This window comes from Nycticebus coucang, chromosome 21 (genome assembly GCF_027406575.1).
Source record: "Nycticebus coucang isolate mNycCou1 chromosome 21, mNycCou1.pri, whole genome shotgun sequence".
Classification (NCBI taxonomy): Eukaryota; Metazoa; Chordata; class Mammalia; order Primates; family Lorisidae; genus Nycticebus; species Nycticebus coucang.
This window is the reverse complement of record NC_069800.1, coordinates 41,501,467-41,514,590: the sequence shown is the minus strand read 5'-3', so window position 1 is coordinate 41,514,590 and position 13,124 is coordinate 41,501,467. Positions and strand designations below refer to the sequence as shown.

Sequence of the window (13,124 nt, the reverse complement as noted above, 5' to 3'; positions counted from 1 at the left end):
GTGTCACATGTATTCCTTTTTTTTTTTTTCCTGTTCAACTGTCATAAATACACCTCCCACACCTCCCAGTTAAAACAGTTTTTAATCTGAGGGGGAGCTTATGGGAAAGCTAAGTTTCAGTTAGTTTCCTAACAAAGTAAGGCTTCATAGGAAAGACACCTTTAATTTCAAGCACAAATCATTTTAATTCATTGTTATTTCTGAGTTTATATGGAAACATGTATAAATTTTTTTTTTGTCTGATTTCAAGAGGGAGAAAAAAAACCCAAAGGAATTGTCAATACCGTGTTTTTAAGACATTGTTACTATCAAGACTGAATCAAAATTTGGAATATTTTTGTTTCTCCATCTTCAGAGTTCAGACTATTATAGGTTAGATTTCTTGGTCAGAACAAGAGTTTTATTTATGTTGCATTGAAAATTAACTTTCTAGGGCGGCGCCTGTGGCTCAGTCGGTAGGACGCCGGCCCCATATACCGAGGGTGGCGGGTTCAAACCAGGCCCTGGCTGAACAGCAACCAAAAAATAGCCGGGTGTTGTGGTGGGTGCCTGTAGTCCCAGCTACTCGGGAGGCTGAGGCAAGAGAATCGCTTAAGCCCAGGAGTTGGAGGTTGTTGTGAGCTGTGTGATGCCATGGCACTCTACTGAGGGCCATAAAGTGAGACTCTGTCTCTACAAAAAAAGAAAAAAAAAAGAAAATTAACTTTCTAAATGGCAAATTTTGAGGATACTAATATAACTATTGTTGATTTAGATAGAATGTCAGCTTCTGTATTTTGTCAGAAAGGGTCCATGTTGTACAATCTGAAAATAAATTAATCTTGCTGGGATTTGAGACTTTTTATCTCTGGTAATGAAACTATGTCTACACCCAAGTGTATTGTGGGAAACTATGATGCAGGGAGGGACCCCCACTCCTACCCCATCTCCAGCTGTTAGCTTGTGGGCTATGAATGTTGATTGAATTTGACTCCTTGGTTTTCATGACTTTTTACATCTATCTTACTTGACGAAAGTAATGTTAGTTCATATTTGTCCTGTGGTGATACGGTGCTTCCTGTTTGGAACTCAGAGTTCATGTTAAGAGAGCTGCTGGTGCCTTAGTAGCTCACTATGATAAAAACCTGCATCCTGGGGTGGTGCCTGTGGCTCAGTGAGTAGGGCGCCGGCCCCTTATAGCGAGGGTGGCGGGTTCAAACCCAGCCCCGGCTGAACTGCAACCAAAAAATAGCCGGGCGTTGTGGCGGGTGCCTGTAGTCCCAGCTGCTCGGGAGGCTGAGGCAGGAGAATCGCTGAAGCCCAAGAGCTGGAGGTTGCTGTGAGTCCTGTGACATCATGGCACTCTACTGAAGGTAAAGTGAGACTCTGTCTCTACAAAAAAACAAAAACAAAAAAAACCCCTGCATCCTCTTAATGTGATTAGAGGGCTGGATAGAGGATAGGCTCCTGAATTTGGAACATGCTGAGGCTAATTTTGGAGACAGGTGGGGTGGAGTATTTTGTCCACTACCACCATAGTTTTGGGGGATGCAAATGGATATAGACATGGCTTCAATGATTAGGAAAAGCCCTTTATTTGAAGTAGGGTAATTTTGTCCTTGCAAACCCAGATCTTCCAAGGGGCAAGAAAAGGGCTATATAGGGGAGTGGGGTGAAGTAAAGGAAGCCTCCACCCTGGAAAATTTTTTTCAGTTCAGAAATTGAATTGAAATCGAAAAGAATACCATCTTTTCTGTAAGCTGATTAATGATCACAAAGGTAAGACACCTAAATTACCACTTTTCAGGTCATTTTAAACCTCCCTTATGATTGCTTTAACTCTGATCATTGTCAAGACTACTAGATATATCTATTTAGGTTTGAATTTTAAATTGTATTACCTAATCTCATTTATGTTTATACTTCTAATTTTTTTTTTTTTTTTTGAGACAGAGTCTCACTTTGTCACCCTGGGTAGAGTGTCGTGGCATCATAGCTTATAGCAACCTCAAACTCTTGGGCACAAACAATCTTCCTGCCTCAGCCTCCCAGATACCTGGGACTACAGCCTCCCAAATACCTGGGACTACAGCCATGTACCATGTCACCGGGCCAGTTTTTCTATTTTTAGTAGAGATGAGGTCTTGAACTCCTGAGCTCAAGCAATCTACCCACCTTGGCTTCCCAGAGTTCTAGGAATACAGGTGTGAGCCACTGAGCCCAGCCCCTCTACTATTTTCTTGAAGGGTGTGTGTGTTTGTGCATGTATGTATAATTAAAACAAATTTCCTTAAAGTTTTAGCCACTTTCCTCTCTCTTGCTGCATGGAATTGAGATTTTTTTTTTTTTTAAGACAGAGTCTCAACTATGTTGCTCTCGGTAGAGTGCTGTCACAGCTCACAGCAACCTCCAACTCCTGGGCTTAAGCGATTCTCTTGCCTCAGCCTTCCAAGTAGGGACTACAGGCACCCACCACAATGCCCGGCTATTTTTTGTTATAGTTGTCATTGTTGTTTATCATGCCGGGCTGGATTCGAACCCACCGGCTTTGGTGTATGTGGCTGGTGCCATAACCACTGCTATGGGTGCCAAATCTAGAATTGAGATTTTAAAAAGGGATTTTTGTCTATACTTGTAGGAGTTGATTGATATTGGGTCTATAAGATGAGCCGTAGTGGTGGCTGTGCTGGTGAGATTGAGGGAGGCAGAAAGAGGCAGCAGGGAATGTGGGGACTGCTGACCTGGCTGCCCTTCCTTCTCTCCTGGAGATTCTTTCAGAAGGTTTTCTGTTTTAAAGTATTTGAGATTGCAGTTACAAGGAAGTACTTATCTTCCAGTGTTGGCACAATGTCACCTTTGCCTTTGTATCTCTGTGTAGCCCTGGTGGCTGGCTTCCAGTTTGGGGAACGGGACTGCATTCCCACCTGTTTCTCTGGCTGCCCCTGGATGAACTTTCTGTTTCCTTCTAATAGCTTTCTGTGTGGGTCTCACTTCCTCCAGGAGGCCTTCTTTTTGCTGCAGAAGTCCAGAACTCCTAGCTAGTGGGGCCTCTTCCTGCAGCTATCACTGCTGCAGCTGTCTTCTCTAAGTCCTTTGATTGTTGAGCCAACCTCCTTCTCTCTGATAAAAGCACCTTAGTTTTTTTTTTTTTTTTTAAAGACAGAGTCTCACTGTATTGCCCTCAGGTAGAGTGCTGTGGTGTCACACGGCTCACCGCAACCTCTAACTCTTGGGCTTATGCGATTCTCTTGCCTCAGCCTCCCGAGCAGCTGGGACCACAGGCGCCCACCACAACGCCCGGCTATTTTTTTGTTGCAGTTTGGCCGGGACTGGGTTTGAACCCGCCACCCTCGGCATATGGGGCCCGTGCCCTACTCACTGAGCCACAGGAGCCGCCCAAAAGCACCTTAGTTTATATTTTGTTCTTTTAATTAAACAACCCCAGCTGTGAATGGCACCATAAATCTTACTGATGATAATTCTCACTACTTAACTTGGACTTTTCTAACTGTGAGAAGAACAGATAATGAAAGGGAGGTTTTTGAAGTCTGTTGAGGTCTTGGAAGTTTGTTTTAGGTTTTCAGATTAAGTGCTAAACCTATGCAAGAAATCTGGTGTTACCTGTGTTCCTGTGATGACTTTTTTATTTTCTTTTGAGAGATGCTTGCCTAAAATTTTTGAAAATTTAAACAATTTTTAAATTCTGAAATACTTAAGACTTGTAAAAATAAAGAATAACACATGCCTGGGAACCTATTTTCAGGTTGAAAAAATTACACATGGCAATTGTTTCTCTTTGATACTTTCATCTTCCTATTCCTCTCCTACTGGTAACCACGGTTCTGAATTTAGTGGTTATCTTTTCCGCACATATGGCCTTGACTTTTACTACATTGGTAAATATCCCTAAATAACATATATTATTATTTCACTTACTTTAAAATGGTACAACACAGTATACATTCTATTGTGACCTGCTTTTTTATCAGTAAGTCTTTAATCTTGCACAGATAATTAAGCACTTGCTGCTTTGGGTGCTTTGCAACACTCTTTTCTACTAAGTTAACAGGATTGATTTTTATACTGTCTAAAAAAATTCTCTGATCATTTCTTTTTTCTTTTTTTTTTTTTAGAGACAGAGTCTCACTTTATTGCTCTCAGCAACATCCAGCTCCTAGGCTTAGGCGATTCTCTTGCCTCAGCCTTTGGAGTAGCTGGGACTACAGGCGCCTGCCACAATGCCTGGCTATTTTTTTGTTGCAGTTTGGCCAGGGCCGGGTTCGAACCAGCCAACCTTGGTACATGGGGCTGGCGCCCTGCCCACTGAGCCACAGGTGCCACCCAATTCTCTGATCATTAAATAAGCAGGGACACCAATTTTGGGTTCAGAGGCTTTTCCATCTGTATTCTGATCCATGTTTGCTTGTAAGGTTGAACCACTTCTTTTCATTCTAGAACATACCTGGGAACTTGGGATACACCAGGGCAAGGCCAGAGCCTCTTACCCTCTTCCTGCTCCCTCTTAACGATCAGCTGTCCAGCCACACCCAACTCTCCTCTTTTTCTTCATCATGGCTATTCTATCACTCCTCTGTGGAAGTAAAACAACTTGAAACAAGAGAGTGAGGAAGAAAACACAACGTGCTGTGACATTTGAGATTGTCCCACCTTGTTTAAAAATACTTTACTTTGCTTATGGAACCTTGGAGTCCTTAGGCCACTGACAATAGCTCTTTAAAATGACTAAGAACTTGGCTTTGCCCATCGGTTGTTCATGCAGCCATTCAATGTTTGCTCAGAGTGCCAGGTGTTAGGCATACATGGTGAGCGATTTAAACATGGTCTCTGCCCTTACAGAACTTGTAGTATAGTGAGGGAGATGGGTATTAGTAACTCACAAAAATAACTGAAAGAGTTATAACTGTGAACAGTGTTATGAAAAAGTGTATGTAGTAGGGGGATTTTACCTGGTAGGAAGATGATGAGGGGGAGTGTGACTTTCTGAGGAAGTGGTAATTTAACTGATATCTAAAGACTGTGTGGGAGTTAACTAGGGAAAGAGAGAAGAAATTGTCCCATGTCAGCTGTAAAGGCCTGGGAGCAGGAGGGGACATGTTGACAGTGCTGGAACTCAGGAAGGGTAGTGGGGAAGGTGAGTGAGTGGAAGATGAGCCTGGAGAGGTAGAGCCAGACCAGACAGGGACATCTGGGCTGTGGAAAGGACTTTTGTCTTTATCCTAAAAATAACAAGAAATAATTTGTTTCATGTGCTTTGTCTCCTCCACTATCCCCCAGTTTAAAAAGCAGAAACTCCTTCTAGAACTGGACCAGTATGCCCCAGATGTGGCCGAACTCATCCGAACCCCTATGGAAATGCGTTACATCCCTCTGAAAGTGGCCTTGTTGTAAGTATTCCCTGACAAAACAGGGCTCAGTGCCAACAAATGCAAGGAAAATCTGATGAAACTTTCCCATGTCGTTCGTTGTATTTTTGGAGATTTGTAGTCTTAGTCATCAAGTATTTGCTGTAGTTCTGTTGCACAACTGGGTTCTGTTGTTCTGGCCAGCAAAAGAGACAGAGCCATTCTGTCTCTCTTGGGACAAAGACTCACACAGGGATATGCACAATCAAACCCTTCACAAGTGCTTTTTGACTTGCTGCTGATCTGGGCTCCAGTCTACTTGTAACCAGTGTTTCTAAAGAAAAAGTTCTTCAGTTGTGATATATGGATTGAATAAAAGTCTGGTCTTTCTGTGGCTGCTGTGTTGAGCAGCTCTGTGTTTCATGTACAATGTAGTGTCCTATTTGTTGTTCAGAAAACTAAAGTGGGAAACAAACCCATTCCAACAGAATGACCTGTGTGGAAGAGGAACTTATTGAGGCTTTTGGAGGCTTACTGGTGCCATTAAGTTTAACTCTTTCAGGTTATTCCCATTACATCTCTGAGCTAGGCGAATGTGAATAATTATTAAATCAGCCAGTGGTCATTGGATATTAATATACTAGTTGCTAGGGATACACAGTAAACAAGACAGACGAGATACAGAGTAAACAATTTTCCTTATGGGAAAACATGCCCTTAGACCTTCAGAATTAGAGGAGCTTTATGAGACTGCTTTATTCAACCTTCTACTTTGTGTGTGAATTTCCTATTCAGTGTTTTACAGAGGTGTCTGTGCAGCTATTTCTTGAACGTCACCTGCTCTTTAGAAATAGCTTTTCTTTTCCTTCCTACCAATTTTGGGGTATCAGTTCACATCTATGTATTTCAGAAATGGTGGGAACTACCTTAATAGTTTTAGGTTTAGCAACATTATGAATCATATGGACTCATATGTGTCCTGGGAGGTAGTGTTTTTTTAATAGCAGCAGCTGTTCCTTTAAATATTGTGTAACAGGCCTATCTGTAGTTGCTGGGAAAAATACCAGCAATTTCTAGGCCTGTGGCTCGAGAACTGCTAATCTTACAGTCCTGGGAGGTATTGGATTTAAGGTCTTTATTTGTGAATAATAATTATAATCTCTTCCTGACACATTGGTATGTTTCTTTATATCTGATAATCAGAATTATGTAACTGGTCTACCTTTCACTTTGTCTGCCAGGAAACTCAGAACCAGATTTGAAGCTGATTATTATAATGTGACAGAAGACCTATTTGGTCTTCTTTTCTTTGCCTTTGCTTTCTCCTTTTATTTATGTTTTCTCCCTTGGTTGTCATTCTTTATTTCTATTTTTACTTTGCTATTGTTTTTAACTTTGCTATTATTTTTATTATCCGTTCTAATTTTAGCTGCCTCCCTCTAATCCTTTGTGGAAGCAGGATAGAATTAAAAATAATAATCTATTTGACTACTTAAGGTTTCTCTACTAGTAATCATTTCACATTCATTTTCTCAGTCCATTCCTTCCTGCCTCTGGAAAAGGCTCCATGTTTCAGTTTAACTCCTCCCCAGTGGAAGGTCAAGATGTCTTTGAAGTTCTATGGCAACTGGCTTGTTGATTTCAGTAGACACTTACTTTGACCTTGGAGTCTGGTTTAGTGGATACTGTTTGACTACCAAGAGGGCTAAATCTAAGCTGCTCTGACCTGTTGGATTGGTGTGGTCCATGTCAGAGCTTAGGAACTTGGTGGAAAAAAATGTACTTTCCTGGTTTTCAGAGATAAAGGTAGCCACTCCTAAGATAGCTGGCTCCATGGGAATTTGTAGAATTTTATCATTTTTGAAGTCTAAAGTAGTAGAAAGAACATTGGCTTTAGAGCCAGAAAGACCTGATTTTGAATGTATTTATTAGCTTGTGAAATTTGGGGCAGGTTACTTAACCACTGAGTCTGTTACCTTATCTGTAACACTTACCTGACTAGTTTATAGAATGTCTGTGATGATTGAATACAATGGTTTTCCATATACCACATAGCACAGAATAGGCAGTAAAGGTTCAGCACCATTTACTCATTGACCTAGCCCCTACTCCATCTTCTTTACTTGGGAGAACTCATTTCTAAGAAGTTGCCTTCCTTCGAGTATGTTTTTAGTAAATCTTTCAACCTCCTGGCTGTGGTGGCCAGGACTCTTGCTCCATTGATCAGGACTACTAATGCCAAATATGTTGTGTTCTTTCCCAGCTATCTCTTAAATCCCTACACGGTTTTGTCTTGTGTTGCCAAGTCTACCTGTGCCATCAACAACACCCTCATTGCTTTCTTCATTTTGACTACAATAAAAGGTAAGGCCCTGAAGGAGAGTATAAAGTTCAGTTCTGGATTTATGCTGTTTTGAAACACTTATGCTGTGGATTTATTATTATTATTATTATTATTATAGCTGTGTACATTAATGCGATCATGGGGCACCATATACTGGTTTTATAGACCATTTGACATATTTTCATCACACTGGTTAACATAGCCTTCCTGGCATTTTCTTAGTTATTGTGTTAAGACATTTATATTCTACATTTACTAAGTTTCACATGTACTCTCGTAAGACGCACCGTAGGTGTAATCCCACCAGTCACCCTCCCTCTGCCCATCCTCCCTCCTCCCTTCCCTCTCTCCCCCTTACCCCTATTCTTAGGTTATAACTGGGTTATAGCTTTCATATGAAAGCCATAAATTAGTTTCATAGTAGGGCTGAGTACATTGGATACTTTTTCTTCCATTCTTGAGATACTTTACTAAGAAGAGTATGTTCCAGCTCCATCCATGTAAACATGAAAGAGGTAAAGTCTCCATCTTTCTTTAAGGTTGCATAATATTCCATGGTGTACATACACTATGCTGTGGATTTTTTTTTTTTTTTTTTTGGCCGGGGCTGGGTTTGAACCCGCCACCTCCGGCATATGGGACCGGCGCCCTACTCCTTGAGCCAAAGGCGCCGCCCTGTGCTGTGGATTTTTTAAAAAAACAATGCAACACTTAAAAACATTTTTAATCACACAGGTAATACAAGATGATTATAGAAAATTTAGATTACCTAAGAGAAAAAAAAATTAAAACATCCTGCACTCTTAAGCAACAAAGTGAGACTCTGTCTCATAAATAAATAAATAAATTGTATTATTTTAACACCCTCATCAATATGGTATGAGAATTTCAGTTACTCCATATCCTTGCCAATTTGAATGTTTTATGTAAATTTTAGCTAATCTGGTGGCTAGGTAATGCTATCTTACTGTGGTTTTATTTACTTTTACCTGACGACAAATGTTAAACCTTTTCTCATGGATGTATTATTCACTTGTTTATCTTCCTTCTTAATTTTTTTTTTTTTTTTTAGACAAAGTCTCACTCTGTCACTCTGTGTAGAATGCCTTGGAGTTATAGATCAAACTCTTGGGCTCAAGCAACCCTCTTGCCAAAAAAAAAAAAAAAAAACATCTTGCAAACCTACTACTCAGAGACTTACTGTTAAAATAGTTTCTAAAAATCATTCTCCTGGGCCTGGTGGTGGGCTCCTGTAGTCCTAGCTACTTGGGAGGCTGAGGCAGGAGGATTGCTTGAGCCTAGGAGCTTGAGGTTGCTGTGAGCTAGGCTGATGCCATGGCACTCTAACCTGGGCAACACAGTGAGACTGTCTCCAAAAAAACCAGATAATAACAATTCTTCTGTGCTGTATTCCTTCTTTCCTGGATTTCTTCTCTCTCTCATTGATTTTTTTCCCCTCTTTTTCTGAAGTACTTCTTCTAGTATTAATAGTTTTCTGAGAAAGGATATATGAGATATATATTTTCAATCATCCCATGTTGGAAAAATATATTTTTTCCAGTTTAGTACCAAATTAATAGTTGCGGGAGGTAGAAAATGGAACAACTTTTCTTTTTTTTTTTTTTCCTTTTTTGAAACAATCTCACTTTCTCACCCTAGGTAGAGTGCTGTGGTGTCATAGCTCACAGCAACCTCAAACTCTTGGGTTCAAGTGATTCTCTTGCCTCAGCCTCCCAAGTGGCTGAGACTACAGGCACCCGCCACAATGCCTGGCTATTTTAGAGATATCTCACTCTTGCTTAGGCTGGTTTCGAACCTGTGAGCTCAGGCAGTCCACCTGCAGTGGCCTCTCAGAGTGCTAGGATTTCAGGCGTGAGCTACCATGCCCAACCCAGAACAACTTTTTCTTCAGAATTTTGAAGTTGTCGTTGCACTGTCTTCTAACATCTTGGTTGCTATTGAGCAGTTTGATGGCCTTATATGTAACCCAGTTTCTCTTTCTGAAAGAGTTAGTGTCTTTTTTTTTTTTATCTTCAGTAGGTTTTTTTGTTTGTTTGGGGGGCAGTGTCCCACCGTATTATTCAGGCTGGAGAGGAATGTCATAATAGCTCACTGTAATCTCAATCCCCTGGGCTCAGCCTTAGCCTGCCTCAGTCTCCAAAGTAATTGGAACTACAGGGGCACACCACCATGCCTGGCTAATTTTTCTATTTTATGTAGAAACAGGATCTTGTTGTATTGCTCAGGCTGGTCTCTTGGCCTTAAGCAGTCCTCTGATTTTGGCCTCCAAAAGTGCTAGGATTACAGGTGTGTGCCGCTGTGCCTGGCCTATCCTGTGTTTTGAGATTTCATAATGCTATGTTTTGACAGGTTTTGTTTTGATCAGTATGTTGAGCCCTTGGTAGGCCCTTTCAATATGGAAGTTAGTGGCCTTTAGTTCACTTATAGAAGGTGTTCCTATGTTATTTTCAAATTCTCTGTTTTCTCAGTCTTCTTTCTTGGATGTCATTTGGATATTGGACTTTCTTGATTGATCAGATATTTTTTCCATCGTTTTTACTTCCTCTTTTGGGGGGATATTTTCTTGTTTTTATCTTTAAACTCTTCTATTGAATTTTAAATTTTATTTATTATAATACATTTTTAAGTTCTTAGTTTTCATTTGTTTCTTTGAAGCATCATATTTTTATTTTATCACTACAGTATCCTCTACTGAGTATATTCTTTCAGTTTCTATCTGTTCTGAGCATAATCTCCTTGTCTTCCTGAACCTTCCTCCCTCATCCCTATTTGTTTTGGGGTTGTTATTTCATTTTTATTTTTTTTTTTTGTTTTTGGCCAGGGCTGAGTTTGAACCCGCCACCTCTGGCATATGGGGCCGGCGCCCTACTCCTTTGAGCCGCCGTTGCTGCCCTTGGGGTTGTTATTTCATATGGGCGGATTTTCTTTTATATATGGTGATTCTGCTTGTCTGGTTCTATTTAAGAGTGAGGAACTAACTTTAACTGGAAACTCTGTGTATAGGCAGGGCTTGTTGGTGGATCAGTTTCATTGTAGTGAGATTAGGAAGTAAACTGTGCATTTTTTTCTTTTTTTTTTTTTTTTTTTGTAGAGACAGAGTTTCACTTTATGGCCCTCAGTAGAGTGCCATGGCATCACACAGCTCACAGCAACCTCCAACTCCTGGGCTTAAGCGATTCTCTTGCCTCAGCCTCCCGAGTAGCTGGGACTACAGGCGCCTGCCACAACGCCCAGCTATTTTTTGGTTGCAGTTCAGCCGAGGCCGGGTTTGAACCTGCCACCCTCGGTATATGGGGCCGGCGCCTTACCGACTGAGCCACAGGTGCCGCCCAGCTGTGCATTTTTGTTGGAGGCATGGCTGAATGTCATTGTCTGGATTTTTTTTTTTTTTTTTTTTTTTTGAGACAGAGCCTCAAGCTGTCACCCTGGGTAGAGTGCCGTGGCATCACGCTCTCGGCAACCTCCAACTCCTGGGCTCAAACTATTCTTCTGCCTCTGCCTCCCAAGTAGCTGGGACTACAGGTGTCTGCCACAATGCCTGGCTATTTTTTGGTTGCAGCCCTCGTTGTTGTTTGGCAGGCCCAGGTTGGATTTGAACCTGCCAGTTCAGGTGTATGTGGCTGGCACCTTAGCCACTTGAGCCACAGGCACCGAGCCATGGTCTGTGGAGTTTATTTTCCTCTGAAACTATTCAGTATTCCAGAGAGGAATCTTTTACTTTCCTGCAGGGGCTAACAGAGTTTGGGTGGGGTTGGTGTGGAGAGTGCATAGGTAAGACTGACTGCTAGAGTCGGGAGAGCAGGAACGGGGAAGGTGGCGGATTTCAGACAATAGACTTTCATACAGTCTCATTACTTATCATCCCGTACCTTCCTTAGCCCATTCCTATGTGAGGTAGCTCTTAGATCTGTGTCTTTTTCTCCAGAATTGTGATCTCTTGTGGGTGGAACAGAAAATTAGAAGGATGGGGTATGTGGGCTGGTCATTTGGTTGCACCTATTTGGGATGAGACCTGTGGTTTGTCTGGTCTGTAAACAAATTTTTTGCTTGATTTTTCATCTCTGTACTTTACAGCTTCTGGCCTGGGCTGGGTTTGAACCCGCCACCTCCAGCATATGGGGCCGGCGCCCTACCCCTTTGAGCCACAGGGGCTGCCCTTCATTTCTGTACTTTATTTCTACCTTCCATAGTACCTGATGTCCTCAGGTGTTACATTTCTCAGAAGTTCTGTGAAGTAAGTTCCCAAGCTGTAATTTCTTCTGTGTTGCCATTTATTCCACTTTCACCTGTTTTTATATTTTCCACTGTTGTGTTCAAATTTATTTTGTCATTATGTTATGTTCTCTGTGGTTTAATACTAGTTTTATTCCCTTACTGTTATTTCAGTGAAGTTTTTGGAGGGAGAGATCATACACACATGTGATCAATCTACCGTTTTTACCTAGAAGTCCCTCTATTAGCATTTGGGGTATCTATTTCCAGATCTTTTCCCCCCTATTTTTCTCCTAGACTTTTAAATCTTGTAACAAACCTCTTCATAATTCCGTGGCTTAAAGATAATTTACTTAACTCATACATCTGTAAGTTAAGCTAAGGATCAACTGATCCAGTTGGACATGGCTAGTCAGTTGGCCAGTTTCAGTGGGCCAGTTTCAGTGGGCCTCATTTATGCATCCATGGCTGGCAAGAGTTGGCTAATCCAGGCTGGGCTCTGCTCCACGTGTCTCTTATCCTTCTGGATAACTTAGGCATGTTCTTTTCATAGTCATGGCAGAAGCACAATTGTGAGTAAGCCTAATTAGGCATGTGCTTTTTAAGTTTGTGGTTGCATCACATGTGCTAATATCCCATTGATCAAAACATAACACATGGCTGAGCCCAGGGGTGGAGATTCCCATCCGTTCATGATGGGAAGGCACTGTAAAATTACACGGCAAAGGGTTTGGACTTAGAGGAGGTAGAAAATTGGGGTGCCAGTGCTACAGTCTACCACATAAACCATTTAACATTTAGTCTGTCATTTTTAATATCTACTTTTTCATTGTATGGATGAATATATAGAAATTCTTTAACCAACAGATACCCTTAAATATTTAGGTAATTTTCCAGTTTTCAGTTGTTTAAATACTACAGTTAACTTTCCAATGTACCTTAATTTTTATATCCATGTTTAGTTATGTTCTTATAATGAAGTCTTAGAAATAGACATATTTGCTACTGGGTGTGTACTTTCTCCAGGATCTCTGAAATTTATCACTAAATTATCCTCGCATAAAAGTCCTTATCTGCGCATTGTTGCTAAGCAGGTTGTATGCTCAGGAAATGAGGAGTAAAAACTTGTATATAGACCCTCTATTCACTCATAGTTTACTTACCTTTTCTCGGGTGCTGCATGAGTATGACTTAGGTTTTTGTAA

The 13,124-nt window shown here is 41.1% G+C and overlaps 1 protein-coding gene across 3 annotated transcripts in view; it reads left to right on the top strand.

Moving 5' to 3' along the window:
* The window catches only part of PIGU (phosphatidylinositol glycan anchor biosynthesis class U), a 100,766-nt gene that overhangs the window by 23,639 nt on the left and 64,003 nt on the right, over window positions 1-13,124 (top strand). For all 3 annotated transcript variants that reach the window (XM_053574389.1, XM_053574388.1, XM_053574390.1), the window contains exons 5-6: window positions 5,275-5,384; window positions 7,606-7,706. In XM_053574389.1, coding sequence (XP_053430364.1) covers window positions 5,275-5,384; window positions 7,606-7,706 — 211 coding nt within the window. The remainder of the gene's footprint in view (window positions 1-5,274; window positions 5,385-7,605; window positions 7,707-13,124) is intronic.